The sequence below is a fragment of the Ambystoma mexicanum genome, chromosome 1q (assembly GCF_040938575.1).
Source record: "Ambystoma mexicanum isolate Mex_15411 chromosome 1q, UKY_AmexF1_1, whole genome shotgun sequence".
Classification (NCBI taxonomy): domain Eukaryota; kingdom Metazoa; phylum Chordata; class Amphibia; order Caudata; family Ambystomatidae; genus Ambystoma; species Ambystoma mexicanum.
The window spans coordinates 1,523,729,199-1,523,751,343 of record NC_090922.1 but is presented as its reverse complement, the minus strand read 5'-3'; the positions used below and the strand labels follow the sequence as shown (position 1 = coordinate 1,523,751,343).

Sequence of the window (22,145 nt, the reverse complement as noted above, 5' to 3'; positions counted from 1 at the left end):
AAAAGACCCACCAGGATAAAGGAGCCTAGAATTATCATTTATTTCATTTTCAGGAGATGGCTTCGACCCATCGCTAAAAATCAGTACATTGAAGCCCCTTCTATTGAATTGATCCAATTCAGCTAATAATTTATGAAAAACCAGCTGTGAATGAAAAACAACCCTAGCATGATCATAACAATATGGATGAATAAAATCCTCGGTTGGGGCATCCCTCTGGAACAGCCTCCCTGCCTCTCTCAAACTTTAGCAGAACCACCTGCGGTTCTGGAAGCAACTAAAGGCTTTCCTTTTTGCCATCGCATTCTCTCTTCCTCTCCCCTGCGGAGGTCTCTGACTGCTCTGCGCACTGGTCACCTGGATACTGTCTGAACTTGGGCCCAGGCTTCTGCATGTCCAGTTGCCCTTGCACTACCTTCGGGCTCCCACAGCACTTAAGGGTATGTACCTTCAACCCTAGAGTCCCTTCTCTCTGCACTTATGAGCCACCCGCTGCCTGCACTTATTGAATTACCTTGCGTGGTCTGAATGTTACATGGCCTAGTAAGATTGTTGTTTTGTCCTCCCTTTGTTTCCCCCTCCTTGCCTTGTCGTGTCTATAAACACTTGTGTACAGGCGCGTGATAAATGCCATATATAATATCATATAAGTAGCAGAGCATAGAATGGTGCTGTATTCAGGTGTGGAGAGACTGTCAGCTGAGCTGCAAGCTGGGGGTGGTCTTCCTTCCCTTTTAAAGGTCAGCGTTCGTGAGTCTAGCCTGGTGGTTCCAAGGAACTTGCAACACTTTGGCTAGCAATTTTTCTTTTTCATTAGTATTTGCCTATTTATAGGGAGTAAAATTGACTGATTAACACATCTGTTGCACTGGGGGTATGTGATGAGTTGTGAGGTCATAGGGGGTGTCTTTCTTGTCAGGTATGCTGGCCTCATTAAGGTCAGTGTTTGTAGTTCCCTCATCAAAAAGTGGTACAAAAACTGCCTTTAAAATACGACTGTGAGTTACAGTGCATTTACTAAGTATTTATTGTATGATGACATGATCACTTTCTTATATTGGTGGTGGTAATAATTGTTCCTCATGAATCCTCATAATAGTACCTTTATCTATTTCTCTTCTTTCTCCTAGGACGATTCAACTGGAGAGATAATATTCGACGAAGTCTTCTATGCATTGTCTCGATGTTTGGTGGGGCTGCTTCGACCCTTTCGGATTCCTGGCTCCAATATTCTATACCGCCCTGAAATATTCGTCACAATCCAGGCATACTCATCCATTATTGGGCTGCAGTCTCACCAAGTAAGGACAAGGTTAAACGCATGGTCTTGAGACGAGGATGGTCTTGCCTCTACCCCCTATGACAGCACATGCTGCAAGCCCGGATTGAGCTCTGTAGATTGTTGTGCATGTGGAACTATTGGCATATTCTAGTTATGGACTTAATATGTTTATGAGAATATGTGACTAATACCCATGAGAGTAAAAGAGTGTCACTGCAAGAGCTGTTATTAAGAGTGTTTGGGATTTAGAAGGGGTTGGTGATTCTACAAAATGGAGTATATTTTTCAGGAGTTGTTTCTTTGCCAATACCAGTTGTGATGAGTTGCAGTGCCATGACTGCCACAATAGACCACCGGGCTACAATGTGTGGTGGATTGAGGCTTTTCCTCGACTCACACAGATGGCATGTTGCTGAATCCCTGTGGCAGTTAAGAGAGAGGAGTGGCTGGTCAAGCTGGCAACGTACAGCGAGATGCACTGCCAGCATGGAAAGAGGAAAATCGCTTATCAGCTGCAAGAAAAAGGCTTCAGCCTCCCTCACCACTTAATAACAGTACAGCTGAAATAGCACAGTGGTAAAATGGTTACCTCCCATGTAGAAGACCCAATTTCAATTCCTCATTAAGGACTGTGGGTAAACAGACTAAATTAATGAAATAACATCTGTAACAGCACAAAGGCATGGGGGAAATGAAATAAAACCTTCTTTCATGAATAAAGAGGAACACAGAGAGACATACTTACAATCTACCCAGGCGGAGCAAATCAGATAAACTGGAGCAGAGCTCTTATATACAAGAGTTAATTGGAGCTCCTTATTGGTCCAACTGTTATGTCGAACTGACCAATAGGGGCTGACCTATCCTGGGAAGTTATGATGTAAACGCTACTTCCACCAATGGTGAGCCAGACCGATCAGCCAATCAGTAGTTGTCTAAGGAGAGACATGACTGAATAAAAGGAGAGCCAGTACAGTTGCAAGTTACCTCAGCTGGGGACTGGTTCCCTAGCTCACTGGTGAAGGGGAAGCAGAGAAAGGACTTAGTAAAAGGATAGCCAGTTGAGTTGCAAGTTGTCTCAGCTGGGGACTGGTTCCCTGTCTCGCTGGTTAAAGGAAAGCAGTGGAGAAGTCTGGAGTAGAAGGAAGGCTGCCTTTTGAGCTACCATGCTTTGCTGAAGAGGGAAACCAGAAAGAGCCCACGTCCCTCTGATCCAGGAGGCCAGTAGAGCTGAAAGAAGGGCAGTCTTTGCTGGCCTGTGGAAGAGGCTAGGCAGCCTAAAATGTCTCAGTGAATAAGAGACTGGGCAGCCTGACTACTCCTGGAAGGCAAGAGGCAGGAAGCGTTGAGCCCAGTTTGAAGGAGTTATTTAGGAGACTCATCCCCTTACTCTGAGTGATGCTAACCTAAGTGAGTGAAGATGCCTCAAGAGAGGGTGTGAAAGTGAGGAATCCCTTGAGAGGGGAACGAGAGTCAAGAGAAAGAGTGAGTGAAGATACCCCAAGAGAGGGGAACCAGAATCAAGTGACCCCAGAAGAGGGGGAGAGATTGAAGACACCCTGGAGCAAGGAAATTCAAGCGAAATACCATGAGTGGAGTGAAAGTGTGTGTGAAGCCCTGGCGGAGAACAGAAACACTCTGGAGTGGGGTAAACCAGTGAAAATGGCACCCAGAGGTGTCAAGAGAAAGAGAGGGAAATACATCAAGTGAGATTTTATTTGGATCTACATTTGGAACATTTAGCGATTACAGCGGCACCTGAAGAACCTTTGATTGAGGGGCGAAAACTTGAAACGGAAGCAGCATCCCTGCATCTTTTAGTTGTTAAACCCTTTAGTTTCATGCATGTTGCGTCTGTTGTAGACTAGTATAGGATGGGGGTAGGGACTTTGATTTTGATTCATCCGCACAAGAATATCCTTTCCTTGAATTTATAGACTAGGAAACTTGGCACTTCAAGTTAATTTTCATTACTTTAGTTTAGTTTCTTTGAAGCTCACCAGGAAGTCAGTCTAATTGTAAAAGAATATAAAAAAAGAATCCATGAATATTCTGTCCCAGATTCCGATTCCTACTTCTGGTCTGCAACAAGTGACCACCCTGCCAGCTGGTACGAGACTCTGAGGAAGATGGCAGCAGCAATAGTGTGGCTCACACCACATAGAGCATGCCCAAGGGAACTGGCGAGACCCTGGAAGAGGGGTGTTGCAGGACCTCCTAGGAAACGCCCTAGCCTTTTCCTTTGACAGCGCCAGCACAAGTCCAGGTTGTTTGGGACTTCCTAGAACCCGTAGTAGGACCTGGGTTCAAATTCCCATAGCGGTGCTTAGAGATATGTAAGGGTGTACTTAAATGAATAAAATAAGAATTTGAGCCCAAGGACAAGACAAATGATACTTTAAGGGGGCCAAAATAAAATCTGAATATAATGAGTGATTTAAATAACAGAACGTCAAACTGGCCAATCGGGAGACAGACCAACATAGGAGGACCAGAGTTGAAACACCCTGCAATAAATCCTCTAAGCAGGGCTTTCCACCAATCCGCGCCCAACAGGATGATAAAAGGCTATAAAAGCAGAGCCAACTCACTCTGAACTCGTCTGTCGGGGACAGGTTTCCTTGTACTTCTACCCAGATGCTGCTTGCAGAGTAGCTGCATCTTAAAGGAGGAGTGGTGGCTGCCTTAGTGAAGGAGCCTGCACTACCCCCTGGAGCACCACCTAAACTAAAACGGTGGAAGAGCTGGCCCACCAGAAAGAACCTGGAAAGAGGCAAAGGCAAAACTTTGTCCAACCTAGAGGGAACTAGAGCTTGGGAGACAGTGAGCTTCTGGGAGAAGGAGAGGAAAAGCAGAGTACCTCTGAGGTGGTGCATTAGAAAGTTTGACTTTTTAGACATCAGCGATTGGGTTGGAGAAGGAAAGTGAGTCAAAGATGACCCTGAGTTTCGTAGCCTCTGGGTTGTGGGTAGGAGGAGGGCCAAGGGTGCTGGCGAGATAGTGAGGGGAAAGGATTGTGAAAGGTGTGCCGATGAGGAGGATCTCCATCTTGCTCGCATTCAGACAAAGATCGTTGGCGGCACACCAATCTTGAATGGCAGCTAGGCAATCAGAGAGGAGAGGAGGTGGCCGAGGGCAGCCTGAAAATGAGTTGTGTGTCGTCAGCGTAGCACTAGAAATTTGAGCAGAAAATGTCAATGCAGTGGGCGAGAGTTGCCAGGTATTGGTTAAAAAGCCAGAGTGAGAGTTAGACCACTGGGGAACACCAAAGGTAGAAGGGGAGATAGATGATAGGAAGGACCCCAGTTGGACCTTGGAGGGTCAATTAGAGGGGAAAGAGGGCAACCAGGCCATATCCTGATCGGTGATACCCAGGTCATCACGGAGACGGTTGAGCAGGATGGTATGGTTGACCATGTCGAAGGCAGAAAAGAGATCGAGTATGATGAGGACAGAGTGAATGTTAGATTCAAGGTTAAAGAGCAGATCTTCACGGATGTTCAGGAGAGCCGTTTCCGTGCTTCTGCCAGCTCTGAAGCCAGAGTGGTGGTCATGGAGACAGCCAACAAAATCTGAATGAAGGTTAAGCTGAGAGATGGCCAGCTTTCCTTTCCAGAAGTTTGCCCAAAAAGGAGGATCAACTGTGGGTTTCTTGAGAAGAGGATGCACAAGGGAGTGCTTAAGAGGGGAGGGGAAGGATCCTGAGGCAAAGGAGTGGTTGCAAACATTGGCAAGGGCCGAGCGAGGGTATCAATGTGGTCATTGATGGTTTTAGAGGAACAGAGTTGAACCTGTTTTGACGAGGCTTTCATAGATCACACTTGTCTAGCAGCGACCTCATCAGGGGAGAAAAGAGGAAAGAACGAGAAGGAGGGTCAGCAAGCACAGATGGGGAGGGGAGAGGAAGGGGAAGAGTGGGTGGACAGGATGTCCTCGGTTTTTGAGACAAAGTGAGAGGCAAGGGCATCGCAAAGAGCATGGAAGGCAACAGGAGGGGTAGAGACTGCAGCAGGGTTGGCCAGCTCCTTGCAGATTTGAAAGAGTTCAACCGAGTTGTTAGATGCCACAGAGACACAGGCTTGAATGTTGACTCTCTTCCTGGTGAGGACAGAGAGTCGGTATTGCCTTTGGAGCAGGCGACAGGCCAGTTTGTCAGAGGATGAACAAGAAGCCCTCCGTTTCGTCTCAGCCGCCCTACACTTAACGTTTAAGTGTAGCTAGGTCATAGTGATACCAGCAATTGCACTTGGCTTTGGACTTCAAACGGATCCTCATGACAAGTGCAAGAGCATCAAGAGTATCAGAAATAGAATAGTAGAGCAGAGACCGGTCTGAGTCAGGATGAGACACAGCCAGAGGTGGAGGGGGGGAGCAAAGGTGGTGGCGAAAGCCTCAACTGACACACGCTTCATGGGCCGGATGTCCGAGAAGGTAGGTAGCAATGTTGGGTTGGGTAGGCTTGGCTTGGGGGGGGAGGAGAGAGGAGAGGAGGGAATGATCGCTCCAGGAAAGAGGAGTGGTTAGAGGGATGGAGAGGGGGAGGTCAGAGGAGATCAAGACATCGAGTGTGTGCCCTGTAGAGTGAGTCGGCCCAGAGGGGAGGATGGACAGGGAGAGGGAGTCGCAGAGGTCACGGAAGAGTACAAAGGAGGAAGGAGAGTCTAATAGAATATTGAGGTCACTGAGGAGGTGGAGCTGAGTGGTAGAGGCCAGGAGGGAGAAGGAGAGGTCCGCCCACTCAGAGAGGAATGAGGTGATTTGACCAGGAGGCTGGTAGATGGTAGCCACAGTAAGAGAATGGGTAAGAAAGAGAGGGCACATACAGACTAGGCATTCAAAAGAGTAGGAGGACTGAGTGGGAATGATAGAGACAGGAATCTACTCGGCAAAGATCAGGGCTACCCCCCGCCCCACCGGACCGGGAGGATCTGGGTGTGGAGAGGATCTTGTAGCCATCAGGGAGGAGAGTGTCAAAGCTTGTGACAGAGCGGGCAGTGAGCCATGTCTCAGTAGACCAAGGACATCAAGGTCTAGTTCTTCAAGGAGGTGACAGATGTCAGAGGAGTGTTTGACAGCACAGCGAGAGTTGAGAGTGGCAAGATGAAGAAGGTTGCCAGCCTTAAAGACCTTCCGGGGAGGGGTACAGATCAGAGGAACTCCCTGTGAAGGAGAAAGAGCCCGAGGAGGAGGAGCAGAGGAGAGAGGGCATGGTAGCCAAGGGTGGAGGGGCCTTCGACCATGAAAGTGCCATTAAGGTAGACATTAATGATGGCTTTAGAGGCGTCGAAGGAAGCCATGAGAACTTCCCAGCGAGTGCCACCATTAAAGGGGGAGGAGGCGATAGGACAGAGCACAGAGATCATACAAAGAGTCCATAGATCTGGCAAAGGAACGTCAAAGAGGATGTCAGTGAGGGTCTGTCTGGAGGAAGCATTTGAGTAGGTGTCAGCGATAGGAAGACACGGGTTAGAGGCCAAGATTTCCTTTTTGAACTTCTTCCTGCCAGACTTAGTGAGAAGGGAAGGATAGTCAATAGAGAAGCAGTTGGAAAAGGAGAAGCAGAAAGCACCATGTGGGTGGAAGCAGGAGAGGATGGATAAGCTGGAGGGTTAAGGCAGGTAGGCGTGGGGCTACAGAGAGTTGTGAGGTCACTGGGCTGGCACGTTACAGAGAAGTAACAGTATACAAGCAAAGTACAGAGAATTTACAGCAAGATCTGACTTTCTAGTAAAAAGCAAAAACAGCAAGATCTAACTTTCCAATCAGGGATTCAGATGTTAGCAAAGGATTTTAAGAAGCAATGAGCATCAGAATGACAACATGGGAGAAACGGGCAGAAAGAACAGTGATAGGAGTGGTCCAGAAGGAGGGACTAACCTATAGTTCTGTAGGTGACAATGTCAAGGCAGTCTGGATTTCTCAGAGGAGTGAGGTGGCAACATCATTGTGGTTAAGGAGCAGGGAGGACCCCAATTAGCGTTCCGGAAGCAGACAGGGGCCTTAGAAGTGAGCCTTTGCTGATGGGGCCAGCTAAAACCTTCCGGTCCGTGGTTGGTTGGAAGAAGACACTCGGCAACCAATTGGAGTGCTGCACAGGGAAAGGCATCCTGCCTTCACAACAAAGAAAACAATGGTGGCCAACTTGTAAGTGCCAAAAATCAGTCAAATATGCAGACAATAGTGGGAAAACTTGCAAGGCAGTTCCAGGTATTAAAAAGCTCACAAAACAGCAGCGCAATGAAAATGCCCAATAAAACTGTGCTTTTCCAACAATTTCAAGCACATTTCGTCTGGAGCAGCGCTACATCCTCTGAAGAGAAGGGGAAAAGAGAAAAAGGGCCAACAAGTAATATGTGAGAATACAACATGGTGCCATTACTTCTTTTCGTACAATTCGACCACTGATAAACATGGTAACTAACACACAAGTCTAGCCAAACTGTCATTGTACTGTAGCAGAGCAGTAAGGCCTAGACTTCAGGAGTTAGGGTGGTGGTGTAATCCACATCCCACACTTCACTACTTCCAGAGCAGGCAACACCAGCTTCCCCATAGCAGCACACGCATCTGGAACTCGCCCCTCCTACCCTCCTCAGTAATGAAAACTCCTTTCCCAAGCTCAAGAAACAACTAAAAACCAGGTTGTTGAATAAATATTAGGAATACCTACGCTACATAGCCTGCCCGCTTGCCTAATGCCTGACAATATTCAGGTGTTGGCCGAAACTGCTTGTAACTGACTTGCTTGTAACTGCTAAGGATGACTTTGAATCCTGTAACCATATGTTTGACTAAGATTTATGTACGCTGTGATACCCAAGGGTTTGGGCGTGTAATCAAATGCAGTAAATAAAAATATTATGCCTTAGCCTATAAATTCACAGGTAAGGAACTACTGCTAGAGCAAAACCATAGGCATATGTAGTATATGAAAACGTGTGGGCGCTCCTTGTATAACTCTCATAGACCTGAGTTAAGTATGGAATTTACTTTTTATGTACTTAGTGTGATGAATCCCATGGAGTGATCGCTGTTTCCACGGTGGTGGCCTCCTCCCACCCCCTTTCCATGATGGAGATCCTCCGACACCAGAGACAGTCATGCCCTATTGTCAATTGGCAGTTCCCCCTGGTATTTATTTATTTATTTATTACATTTATATAGCGCGCAGACAGCCCAGGGGCATTGTGGCACTGTTACTTGTAAGAAAAACTTAGTTACAATGGGTACAGGTTGTGCCTTGGGTTACAGTGAGGCAATGACCTGTGATCAGATATAGGTGGTGTCATACCACGTAATGCATCATACATGACATTCATGAGGGCTAGGCCATATGTTTGTTAGATGAACAGGGTCGTTTTCAAGGCTTTCCGAAAGGCGGCCAGTGAGGGTTCAGAGCGCAGGGAGCTAGGGAGGGTGTTCCAGTGTACGGCAGCGAGGTACGGGAAGCTGGAGCCCCCTGCTCTGGCTCTTTTTACCCTGGGTACTGAGAGCATGCTGGCATAGGGTGACCTAGTGGGTCTTGCGGAGGAGACCGGGTGGATCCTCTGGGAAAGGTACATTGGGGCGGCAAGGTGGACACATTTGTGGGTGATGCTTAGAGCTTTGAATAAGATCCTTTCCTTTATGGGGAGCCAGTGGGATGCTTTTCTGGCAGCGGTGATGTGCTCTCTCTTGGCAATGCCTTGTGCAGCACGCAGGGCACTGTTCTGTATTACTTGGAGCTTCTCAAGGTTTTTGTTGGAGGTCCCTAGGAAGAGAATATTGCAGTAATCAAGCCGCGAGCCAGTTATGGCCCTGGCTATGTTAGTGCATGTTTCTTTTGACAGATAAGGTCTGATTGCGTTAAGGAGTTTTGCATGGTAAGCAGCAGAGGAGGCGATGGCGTTTACTTGTCTGGTCATGGATAGGTCGGAGTCTAAGTAGACGCCTAGTGTTTTTACTGTGTCTAGTACTGGGATCCTGATTGAGTCAATAGTGAAGTGACTAAACTGTGCGTCAAGTTTCTTGATGGTGTCATGGGAGCCTACGAGTAGGAGCTCAGTTTTGTCGGAGTTAAGGCAGAGGCTGTTGATAGCCATCCACATTTGGATTGTGTTGTAAATGTTGTTGAGGGTAGCAGAGTCCGTGTCATAGTCGCCTGTCAGAGTGAGAAGGATCTGTGTATCGTCGGCGTAGTTGGTGTAAGAGATGCCCATGGCGTCAAGGATGAGGAAGAGGGGGTGGGTGAATATGTTATAGAGGGTGGGGGAGAGGCAGGAGCCTTGGTGCACCCCACATAGCATGATGGAGGGTGATGCCGTGGCTAGGTCAGAGAAGACCTGCATGGTCCTGCCTTGGAGGAAGGAGGTGATCCATGTGGTGGCTTCTTGAGAGAAGTTGGCTGTGGAGGAGAGGTGGTGGTAGAGGATGTCGTGGGCTACAAGATCAAAGGCTGCCGACAGATCCAGCAGAAGGAGCAGGACAGGTTTGCCTTGGTCCCTTGCGTCGTCCATTTGGTTTTTGAGGTCGAGTAGGGCAGTCTCTGTCCCGTGCCTGGGGCGAAAGCCGGATTGTCTCAGTCCAAGGAGGTTCTGTTCTTCAAGGAAGTGCTGGACCTGCGGGTAGGCTGCTTTGTCTAGAATCTTGAGGAGGAAAGGGACAGTGGTGATGGGGCGGTAGTTATTAGGGGAGGTGGGGGTCAAGTGTGGGTTTCTTTATGAGGGGTCGGACCCATGCTTCCTTGAGGCATGCAGGGACTCTCCCTGTGGTGAAGGAGGCGTTGACAAAGGCTGTTAGGAAAGGCGCCAGGGTGTCTGCGCAGTCTTTGATGATGGAGGCAGGACAGGGGTCGCCTTTGCATTTGGAGGGTTTTATGTTTTTCATGATGTTGATCATGTCTTTTTCTTGGATGGTTTTAAAAGAGAAGGTGGGTGGGGCCTCTGTGGGTGAGGGGGGCGGCGGGGAGGGTGTAATGTGGGTGGAAAGTGTTAGTTTGGTGTTCACGATTTTGGCTTGGAGGGTGCTGATCTTATTGCGCATGGCTGTTTGGATGTTGTCACACCATTCTTTATCCTTGGTGAAGTTTTGGGGGGTGGGTGTGGGGGTCTCAAGTTCCCTGAATATGGCGAACATTTCGTTGGTGTTCGATTTGGCCTCCGTGATTCTATCTTCAAAAGATTTAGCTTTGGCTTTAATGATGGCTTTCTTGTAATTATTTGCAAGGGATTTGAAGTTGAGTTTGTCTTTATCATCCCGGGAAGTTTGCCAAAGAGCTAATGCTGCTCGTTTGTCGATGCATAGTTTTAGAAGGTCTTGGGTGAACCACGCATTAGCGTGTCTAGTGGGTTTGGTTTTGCGAGGTTTAAGTGGGGCGATAGTATTGATTGCTGCCGTGATGGCAGTATCGTAGTTTTTGGCCAGGGTTTCTGGGTCGTTGGGGAATGGGGCTCTGAAGGCAGGTCCCTGTAAGAAGGGAAAGAGTCTTTCTTTGGTCAGTTGACGGGCACTCCTTGTAAGGGCTGGAGGTAAGGGTAGAGGGGAGTGGGAAGTGGTTGTCGTGGTGGGGATGTTGAAGGTGATGGTGTGGTGGTCAGACCATGGGGTGGGGGTGTTGCCTGTGACTGTGAGGGGACAATTGTGGTGGGCGATCCAGTCTAGTGATCTGCCTAGGGCGTGTGTGGGGTTAGTGATGGTGTTGACGAATCCTAGGGTGGCTAGGGCTGTGTCAAGAGCTTTGGCCGCGGGGTCTTTGGCGTCATTCAGGCCAAGGTTGATGTCTCCAAGGAAATTGGCTTTGGAAGACTTTTTAAGGTTGTCCGCCAGGAGGTGGGTGATGGAGGCCTGGAAGTCTCCTAAGGGTCCTGGTGGTCGATAGATGAGGTGTAGGGTGATGGTGCATTGGTGAGAGATGGTGAGTTTTAATTGAAGGTAGTCGCTGTTATTGTTAATAGTTTTGTCCGCCTTTCTGATGGTGATCGAGTCTTTGGCTATGAGTGCGACACCGCCTCCAGTGGTCAGGCGATCTTGTCTCGTGATGGCATAGCCAGGTGGGAGAGCGAGGGATAGGGCGGGGCCTGAGGCTTCGTGTAGCCAAGTTTCGGTGACCATTAGAAGATCTAAATCTAGGGTGGTAATGAGGTCGTGGATGTCTAGCGCGTGCGCATTGATGGATCGGGCGTTGATGAGGGCACATTTGAGGTTCGGTTCAGGGGTGACATTGATGGTTGAGGGTGGCACATCCGAACCAGTGGGGTGCGTATTTTCTGGGGTCATAGGCACAGTTAAAGTGGCATTTGCATCATTGGGTAGCATGGCAGTGGTAGAAGAATTGCAGATTGCGGTAATTACATTCAGACCAGTTGGGGGCATATTTTCTGGGGTCATAGACACAGATGAAGTGGCATTTGCATCATTAGGTAGCATGGCAGTGGTAGAAGAATTGCAGATTGCAGTAATTACATTCAGATCAGTGGGGGGCATATTTTCTGGGGTCATAGACGCAGATAAAGTGGCATTTGCATCATTAGGTAGCATGGCAGTGGTAGAAGAATTGCAGATTGCGGTAATTACATTCAGACCAGTGGGGGGCATATTTTCTGGGGTCACAGACGCAGATAAAGTGGCATTTGCATCATTAGGTAGCATGGCAGTGGTAGAAGAATTGCAGGTTGTAGTGATTACATTCAATCGTGTGAGTGACACGTTATCGTGAGACTTAGACATTGTATCCAATGCAAATGGGTCAAGGCGATGCTTAATTGGTGTGCTCGGTTTCGCTGTGTGGCTAAGTCTACGGGATTTATGCAGTACTGAGGAAGGAGCCTTTAGGTTAGTGTCAGATTTCATGGTTCTTGACTGTAGGCGTGTATTGCGTGCACTTGTGGGGATGGGTAGAGCGAGCATTACGCTCGGGAGAGTACGTGTGCGTAAACGCTGTTGCCTTTTTGCAAGAGAAAGTCAGGTAGAGAAAGTCAAGAAACCCTTTTCTTTCATTATTTTGATCAGACCCCTCACTTGTGACCCAGATATCCAGAACACATATAACACCTTTTTCTGATGTGCCTTTTTGTGAAAACTCTTAAGAGAAACCATCTGCGAGTGATGGGTCCAAAGACATCGATGGACTCCAACTCCCATAATCCCTCGGGTGCTGAGACAAGGACGACGACAAGGGAGTGAATGCAGATTAACAAGAGCTCAAAGAACAACGTGCAGACTAGTTGTTTCCCAAAACCTAAAGTGCGGAAGACCTTTAAAAATGATAGCTGAACTGCACAGAAGGTCGGAGGCATTGGGAAGCAAGCAAAAGCCTCTGGGTGTAGGGACGCTCGAGGAAGCTGCATTCTCCTATCATGACCGGAGAAGCAAGCCAACCTGTAACCACAGAGCCACACACACCGCATTCGGGACGTGCACACGTAAAGCTGGAGAACGAGTGGAGGAGCCACCCCACAAAGACACAAATCACATCAGAGATGCAAAGACGAACCAGTGAGTCTGGCTAAAGCAGCTCGGGAACCCTGGGGGTGCTTCGAAAACCACGTCAGCGGGTGATTGAACCATGCAAAGTTGTTGATGCAGAAAACACTTACAATTGGTTAGAATGCAGACACGACAAAGTAAAAAAGCAAAGATTGGTTGAATGTTGACAAGCCAAAGTTCAAAGGTTTTGTGAATAAGGTCCAGGACCAATTCAGCACACAATAAGTAGAATGTTTGAATGCAGACAAGGCAATGTGCAAAAAGCAACGTGCAAACCCCAATACAATACAAGCCCATGAAATGCCAGTGTGGGGAAGAAGTGTGAATTAATATTATTCAGCCAGAGAACTGTGAAAAACATCAGATGTGCTGGCAGACGTGTACACCAGACAGCTGAAGTTTGAATGGGAGATTCCTGGCCGGGGAGTACGCCAGGTAGTCTGAAAAACCCATAAAGAAAATGTTGTGGCAGGCGAGTACACCAGGCCACTGAAACTGAACAGATATTTCTGGCATAGGAGTATAGCAGGGAATTTGCAAAGATACAAGAAAACTTTACAGAAAGACTGTTACAAAATATATGTGTTTGATCAAGAACTTTGTGAGTCCAGTGACAATGCAAAGGAAGATACATTTTTGCCATCCTACTTTGCTAATCCAGGGGGCAGCCTCTGGACACAAGGGTCTTTTCCTTGAAGAGCATTTTGGATGGAGTCATTTTGAGTTTGAAAACTTTTTACGAACATCAAACTAAAGACATTTCCTTGCACCTTTTTGTTATTTTGTTTAAAGTGTGAGGATCAGGATATGGCGTTTTAGACACAAGGATGGCTTTTCAGTTACTGACATCCTGACATTGACAGATCCTAAGTTTTTAGGTAGGGAAATCTCCTTTAGAAATGGGGTCAGTGAGGCCTTTTCCCAACCTCTTCATGTAATAAGTGTCTTTGTTTGAAAATATGACATCCTGTGTCCAGCTCTTATTTCTGATCCTGCACATTAGGTTCACTTTTATACAGTGTGTTGTGCACTAGTACCCTGAAGCGTCTGTGTGCTAGATGGAATTACCAATAAAATATCTCAGACTAAATAACTGGACAGACTCAAAAGAGATGGTAAAATACTTCTTTAATCCTAAAGAAGTAAAGCAGGGCGAATGAACACTCATCAAATCGATTCATGCAGCTCTTTTGCTGGACTTAAGACTTTTTTATTTTAACGCCTGAGTCAGTGGGACCTTTTTCTCACTCTCAGGTGTTTTTCGCTGATTTGGATTTTATGTTTTCACGCAGGCATCTGCTTTTTGTATAGTGACACACAGCACCTTTGGTGCAGTGTCACTGAGGTTTAAATACCTTTTCATGGGTGACCTACAGTTCCCAAGAATAGGAATGTGAAATTGATCTTACTTACCTTTCTTGTAGGTCCAGCACACACCATCGTAAGTGGAGTTACTTAGTAGCCCCTTATTCTACTTTCTCATGTAACTTATTTTTTGTTACCATCACTACTTTAAATGGCTGGTGGCAGTGGTTTAATTTTTACTACCATTGTGCTTTTCGTCCCCTGCGTTGTTTCTTTATATATTCAGTAATTTCAGTTTCCATCTCTGTTTTGAAGACTGGGTCTTTCCAGAGCGATTCATTATATCGCCACTGTCTGCCTTTCCTGGGCAACGTCTCCCATTCAATGTCGGCTGTGACCATGTCATGATCCGACCAGGTGATTGGTATAATATCAGACCTTTTGGTGGCATTACATATTTCAGCAGTTAAGTATATATAATCAATCCTAGTAAAGGTGTCATGGGCGGTGGAGTAGAAGGTATACCCTTGCTCCTTTGCATGGTTATACCACCATATGCCTCTAAGATCATATATATCAATCATGCCCGTAACTTCCCCGCGCCCTCCTTCAGTGGGATCCCTCGCATTCCCTGTGCCCGATTTCCTGTCCAATTTGGGGTCCGCCCATAAATTGAAGTCCCCACCCAAGAGAACTTGTCCGTTTGCTTCCAGCATAATTTTAGGAACTGTCTTAGTCAGGTATTTTGTCTGGCCCGTGTTAGGGGCATAAATGGTTGCGAGAGTGATGTTTACCTTTCCCACAGTGCCTGCGACGAGTAAGACCCGCCCTTCAATGTCACCCCATATCTTGGCGTTCACAAAACCTAGTTCTTTATGGATGAGTATCCCCACTCCTCCCCTTCTCAGAGGTCCGCATCCCCAGAATTCTATTCCTGTACGTAGCCCAGAATTTTCCGTTCCTCTCCCTTGGCATCTTTTGTTTCTTGCAGAAAGAGAATGTCCAATTGTCACCTACGGAATTCACGATTTACTAGGGATCTTTTCGTCGGAGAGTTAAGGCCCTTGGCGTTCAATGTCCCTACCCTGAGGAGGCTTCCCACCCTTTGGTCTGTATTAACTGCCATTTGTTCTCGTACCTTTTGGAGGACCCTTTGTTAGTTGACACCTTGCCAGGGCATCTGTGTACCATTTGTGTGTCTGTGTAATTCTAAGTGTAAGGTCTCTTCTCGGCCCACCCCCCCTCGCTCCACTACCCCTCCCCCCTCTCTATGCCATCCTCCAATTCTTGGTGATGGCGTTCGATCTGGATCAGTTGGAAAGGTCGATCCAACGTCGAACCACCAGTAGGAACCGTTACCTCACGGTCCTTATCCAATAAATATTCTCAATGCAATTTGAGCCCCCCTTCTCACTGCCCCCATTACCCAAAACCAAACATCATTTCTCTGAAAGGATATGTGATGACCCAGACGACTTTGCTGCTTATCATCGTTAGGTCGACCTCTTTCCTTTCGGGCAGGGGTCCCCAATTTTAGCGTCACTTATCGTTATCCGGTGTGGTGTTGCCCCGTCTGTATTTCCTGGATCCCTTGACTCTTTTCCTCTGTGATCCTTGTAGTTTCCAGCGTCTGGTACTCTGTCCTGCTTCTTCTCGGTCTCCTCTTACTGAATGTGTTTCCAGTAGATCAGCGGTACAGTCACAAATCTCCCTCTTTGATTTTAGTCGTATTTTCTTTCCTTCATGTTCAAATGATAAGGAGAAGGGGTACCCCCATCTGTATCGAGGTCCTCGTTCCTTGAGCCACTTTGTGAGAGGGCCGCACATTCGTCTCAATGCCAAAGTCAGTGACGATAGATCCTGAAAGATGGTGATCTGCACCCCCCCTATCCCCTGAGGGTGAGCGGGCCCCCACTTCTGGCTTTCTCAAGAATCCTCGCTTTGTCCTGGTACCTGTGGAACTTGGCTAGGCCCTATGTACTCTCTTCGTTTTGGGTTCGTCAATGTCTTCATCCGCAACCAATATTTTGATGATATTATGGATTCTTTTCCTGAGGTCTCCTCCGTCTCACCTTCGTGTTCAGGGATGCCAAAAAAGCGAAGGTTATTTCTTCTGTTTCTATTTTCAAAGTCATCCATTTTTAGTCAGAATTCCTCCTTCCTTTGTTCAATCTCTCTTATTCGGGAGTCCATCTGGGTTTCAAGGGTATGTATGGAGGCTTGGTTGCTTGCGACTCCTTCAAGTCTCTCCTCTATCTTATCTATCTGCTGTGTTATCTATCTTGCCCCCAATGTTGGCTCCCATCAACTTTATCTCTTTCAGGAGGGCGGCAATGTCTTCCTTTGTCACCGTAACCTCTGAGGCGGATGTTTCCATGGTCACTTTATCCATGTCGTCTGTAGCTGGGGAGGGTTGGGAGTACCCATAGGCGAATTTGGCTAGTTTTCCTCTTATGTTCATATAAAGTCTGCCGTGCCGGAGGAGGCACTCTCCCATTAGAGGGGGGCCAATCTGCCGCTTCGGAGTTCGTCTCTGGGGACTTTGGTGTGATTCAGGGGTGTGTCGTCTCCCTGTTGCTCTATAGGAGTGGGAGGTCGTTCTACCATGTGTGGAGACCTCTGTCTTGCCTTGCGCTGGCTTTAGTGCATGAATCGATGAATCGTGCAAGACACTGTTTTTCCTCCTTTTGTATTGGTTCTATGTTATATGTTCACACTCTGCACCTGATCAGATGCCTTCAGATTGATTCGAGGAAAGGAGATCTCCTAGGCAAATTAGGCTAGTTTTCTTCCAATGGTTATATATGGTCTACTGTGGCGGAGGAGGCACTTGCCCCGTTAGTGGGGGCCCAACCCTCGGTTTCGGAGTTCGTCTCTGGCGACTTTAGTGTGATTCCAGGAATACGTCCTCTCACTGCTGCATTATGAGGGTGGAAGGCCCTTCTAGCGTGTGTGGGGGCTTCTGATTTCCTTTGCGCTATCTTTAGTGCCTTAATCGTGCAGGGTGACTTTTTTCCCCCCTATTGTTTTAGTTCTTTATTGTGTGTTCGCATTCTGCGCCTGTTCAGGTGCTTTCAAATTGATTCCCGGAGAGGAGATCTCCTAAAGTTGCACAGGTACCAAGAAGTGGGGGTCTCCTGAGCTCCACAGGGGTTTTATAAATCCAGAGTGGGTGGGGAGGGACGCAGAGCGTATTGAGGTAGTCTGCTGGATTCCCAAGTCAGGTCACTGCGTGGTCTCGTGTGGGTAGTTATTGGAGAGCCTTCAGAGTGGCGCTCTACACACAGCATATTATTGCGCAAGCACCTGTACTTTTTATTCTCTTATTTCTTGTGACACAATATGAAGTCCACAAATGTATGTTCTTACGGGGTTGGGGATCTCTGTTCGTTTCTCCCCCCTAACCCCCTCCGAGCCGGTGTTGTACGGCTCACTGTGCTTGTTTTTGCTTGAGGGCCCTTATCTGGGACTGCCCATGCGGTGGTTCCCGGAATAGTAAAAATGATAGGGCTCTATCAGCAATGTTGGTGTTGGGACCCCGGATCAATCCTCCCCCGGCGGCAGCTGTGACAGCAGCCCCGGGGTGCTTGTTGGAAAGAGGGGGGCCAGTGGGTTGCATTCACTGTGTTTGTTATGCTACGCTGCTGCCGACTCGCACTGCAGGGTGCCCGCAGTCCGGCGTGCTCACGGTACGATTGGTGCACCGCAGCATAGCGGTCTGTCCTCTGTGCTGCGAGGCGGCCCCGTGGGGGGGTCTTTCTCAGGCGACGGGAACGGTCGATCCCACGCCTTCACTGTCTTTCGGGAGCCGTGGGCTTCCGCTTGCGCCTGTGGAAGGGTGTCCGTGAATGCGCTAGGGCACAGGGGGTGCCTCCAGTGGTGTTATCCTGAAGTTGTCACCACTGCACCCAACGGGGACGATGGTTCCACGGGGGTCGGGTCTGTGGCATTGCCCCGTGAGGGAGACGCGCACGCGGCGGCGTGACGTTGCACGTCGCCGCGTGCGTCTTAAATAAACGGGGCGTTCCCGGCCGCGTCAGAGCGACCGGGGAGCCCGAAGCACACAGACGTGTCTGATCTGAGTCTGTGGGTGGAGGGGCTCACGGGCACGCATGGGGGCACCTAGAGACCCCCAACAGTGGCGACGAGTGTTGGATGCCCGGGCCCGGCGGTGAGAGCGATCCCGGATAAAATTTTTTCTCCGACGACGAAACATCCGCGGATGTTTCGTCTCACGCTGTGGCCGCGGACCATACACGCGGCTGGCGGCCATCTTGCGCACGTGGCTGAGGAACTTCCGAAAGCTCCGGCTTGGAGTCGGAAGGCCACCCAAGCCCAATTTTTGGATTTGCTGACTGCGGGCAGCCTAACCCGCAGGCCCATGCCTGAATTTTGATATTTTGGCCAATTTTCAGTCTGTAACGTCGTGTGGTAGCTGGAAGATGGACTGAGGTGGCTGGGCCTTCTCAGCCCACTCCATTTCTGAAGCTCAATTTTTGGAACATTTGGTTCAACGACCCTCTTCAACCCCTTCATCATCACGTGGGTGATGGCATGCCCGCTCCTGAGATCCACGTTGGAATGAGACGCCTCAAGGTAGCTTCTTTAACCCTTTCATCATCACGAGGGTGGTGGCAGTGTGGGGAGAGGTGCAAGTTGCGGCCCTCAGGACCAGAACGAGGGTGCCTGTGCGCTTGGGCCCATGAGTGATTTCGGCCCTCTGGAGGGTGCGACTGCCACGGCCTCGGAGGATTCGCCGGACGAAAGCCTGGCAGATTTATTTCAACAGAATCCCCCATGGCCAACCCCACTTCCTGCGACGTCTGGGCTGCCTACACCCACGGTTGGTGCCGCTTTTCCCCCGAACCAACCACCACCCCTGGCCATGGCCCAAGCCAGGGCGCAAGCGGCTTTGCAGCCCATTCTGGAGTTTGACGCTACGGGTCCTCCGTCCAGCCTGGGCCCCCGATGGAGAAGATGGATTGGACGGCTGGACATGTACTTTCGGGCCGCCCAGGTCACGGACAATGACAGTAAGGTGGCTACGATGCTGTATTCAGCCGGAGCAGCTGTACAGGAGATATTTGAGTCGTTAACTCCGGTGGACAACTCCTATGACCAAGCCAAAGCCGCCCTCCTCGCGCATTTCATTCCCCTTGCCAATGTGGACTATGAGAGGTTCGTCATGCTCTCGGCCAGACAAAAGGAAGATGAAACGCTCGACACCTTCTATGGCCGCCTGCGCCGCCTATCCCAAGGGTGTGCGTGGGGGGATACGGAGGATATGATGAGGACCATGCTAATCCAGGCATGTTCATCTGGCAAGCTGAGGCGACAGGTCCTGAGAGAGCCCGGACTCACCCTGCCCAGAATCCTGGAGCTCGGGCGGTGCCATGAGGTGGCGGAGGCCCGTGCCAACAAGATGGAGGCCGGATCCCGCGCAGCGAGGCCGGAAGAGGTGTGCGCTGTCTGGCGGGGCGGCAGAGGGGTGCGAAGGCCCGGTGTGGCTCCCAGAGACAGAGCTGGTAAGCCAGTGGAGTCATGCCAGAAGTGCGGCTATGACCTCCCCCACTCGTCTGAGTGCATGGCGATTGGAAAGATCTGCGGACGCTGTGGGGTGCCCGGCCACTTCTCGAGGGTGTGCAGGGCGACCCTGCCTGTATTGATTCCAAGGGGACAACCCCGTCTGTGGACCCCTCGCCAAAACCACCCGCCCAATGTAGCTCAGGTGGAACAATCGGGAGAGGAGACGCCGGCGGAAGAAGTGGAGGAAGAGGATGAGGAGAATATTTTTTTCGTCTCCAGCATGGAAGTCCTCAAGGGGAGGAGCAGGAGACAGCCGAGATGCGTCGTGGAGGTGAACTGCTCGCCGGTCCCGGTGCTGGTCGACACGGGGGCCTCAGTCAACGTAATGACGAGAGGACATTATGCCGTGCTCAATCCACCCCCGAGGCTGGCGACGCCAAGAGCCCGCATTTTTGCATTTGGTGGGCGGGAGCCCCTGCCACTGGACGGTGCGTTTGTCGCCAGGGTGGAGCATGACGGGTCGAAGATCAAGGCCCGCTTCTACGTGACTCCGGTGAGCAGCAACACCCTATTGAGTTGTGCGGCAGCGGAGGCTCTTGGCATAGTGAGCTTCGCGTACTCAGTATACTTGGAGGACATCAACGATCTGCTGGACAAATATGGTGACATCTTTAAAGGGCTTGGGAGTATGAAGGGTGACCCCGTGAGGCTCCACATTGATGAGTCGGTGCAGCCCGTGGCTCTGAAACACAGGCGGATCCCGTTTCATCTAAGGGACCAGGTGGACAAGGAACTAGACAACCTGGTGAACCTGGATATAATCGAAAAGGTGGAGGGCCCCACACCATGGGTATCCCCTATCGTGGTGGCGAGGAAACCTAAACAGCCGGACTCCGTCCGGATCTGTGTGAACATGAGGCTGCCCAACAAGGCCATCAGGAGAGAACGACACCTGACCCCGACGATCAATGACATCATTGCTGAAGTGCAGGGGGCCCGGTTCTTCTCTAAGTTGGACTTACGAGCTGGATACCACCAAGTTGTCCTCCACCCAGAGTCCCGATATATTACAACCTTCACTACCCACAGGGGGCTTTACCGATACAAGCGGCTGAGTTTCGGTGTGTCGTCAGCAGCCGAGGTTTTTCAGAACTTGATCCGAGGCGCTCTCGCAGACCTGGAGGGCGTCCTAAACATTAGTGACGACATTCTGGTCTTTGCCAGGACGGAACTTGAACATCTGAAACGTCTGGCCAAGACCCTTGAGAGGCTGCAGTTGCTGGGGCTCACCCTCCACAGGGACAAATGCGAGTTCCTCCGCCCGACCATTGAGTTCTTTGGTTTCATTTTCAAGGAGGGCGGTGTATCTCCGGACCCCAGGAAGGTCCAGGACATCAGGACTGCGCGCCCCCCTGAGTCGGCGTCAGATGTGCGGAGCTTCCTGGGAATGGTAACATACTGTGGGCGCTTCATCAGGAATCTCGCCTCGAGGTCGGAGCCTCTGAGGGCCCTGACGAAAAAGGATACCACCTTGCAGTGGGGCCCGTTGGAACAGTCGGCATTCGAGGACATCAAAGGCGCCCTGACAGCAGATGATACCGTGGCTTTTTTTGACCCCGCCCTGGAGTCCGAGATTGTGATGGACGCCAGCCCGTTTGGCCTCGGTGCTGTGCTCACCCAAGTGGGCAGAGATGGGGGGGTAAGGCCAGTGGCATATGCCAGCAAAGCCCTCTCCGAGACCGAACAGAGATACTCGCAGATTGAACGCGAGGCCCTGGCTGTCTTGTGGGGCTGTCGGCACTTTCGGCTTTATGTGCTGGGGAGACCTGTGACAGTGGTAACGGACCACAAGCCGCTGCTTCCGATCATGGCCGGATCATCTTCAAAACCACCAGCCAGAATCGAGAGGTGGATGTTGGCCCTTCTGGAGTATAGCGTCACCCTGATCTACCGGCCGGGGGCCAACAATGCGGCTGACTACCTGTCCAGGCACCCGGTGGGTGGTGGAGGACCCGCACAAGACTCGTGTGCTGAGGAAGTCGATGACCACGTCAGGATGGTGGTAGAGGGTGCCACCCCCAACGCAATGCCGCTACCCGAGCTGGAGAGTGCGGCGGCCAACGACGAGTGTTTCCGCATCTTGAGGAGCTCGATGCGGTCGGGGTCCTGGAAATCCGTGCTAGAATTGGTGGCAGGGCGCACTCAAGAAGCTAAAGTGACCCTCGAGCAACTCTGGAAGGTAAAAGACGAACTGTCCTTCACGGAGTCGGGCCTGCTGCTGCGGGGCGATCGCCTGGTGGTGCCGGGCTCCAAGATCCATGAAGTCATCAACCTGGCACACCAGGGACACCAAGGGGCCGCCAAGACGAAGGCGAGACTGAGGCTGAAGGTGTGGTTTCCCGACCTGGAAAAAAAAGTCGACGACTTCGTAGCGGCCTGTGTGTGGTGCCAGGCGGCCTCCCCAGTCCAGCGGGAGCCTGAAATCGAAGTAATGCCACGAGGGACCCGGCCGTGGGAGGTCGTACATGCGGACTTCGGATCCACGGCCGTAGGCACTCACTTTCTGGCC

At 50.0% G+C, this 22,145-nt stretch overlaps 1 protein-coding gene across 8 annotated transcripts in view; it reads left to right on the top strand.

The window, feature by feature from the left end:
* The window catches only part of SZT2 (SZT2 subunit of KICSTOR complex), a 2,035,845-nt gene that overhangs the window by 128,943 nt on the left and 1,884,757 nt on the right, over positions 1 to 22,145 (top strand). For all 8 annotated transcript variants that reach the window (XM_069642429.1, XM_069642432.1, XM_069642427.1 and 5 more), the window contains exon 4: positions 1,131 to 1,301. In XM_069642429.1, the coding sequence (XP_069498530.1) occupies positions 1,131 to 1,301 (171 nt within the window). The remainder of the gene's footprint in view (positions 1 to 1,130; positions 1,302 to 22,145) is intronic.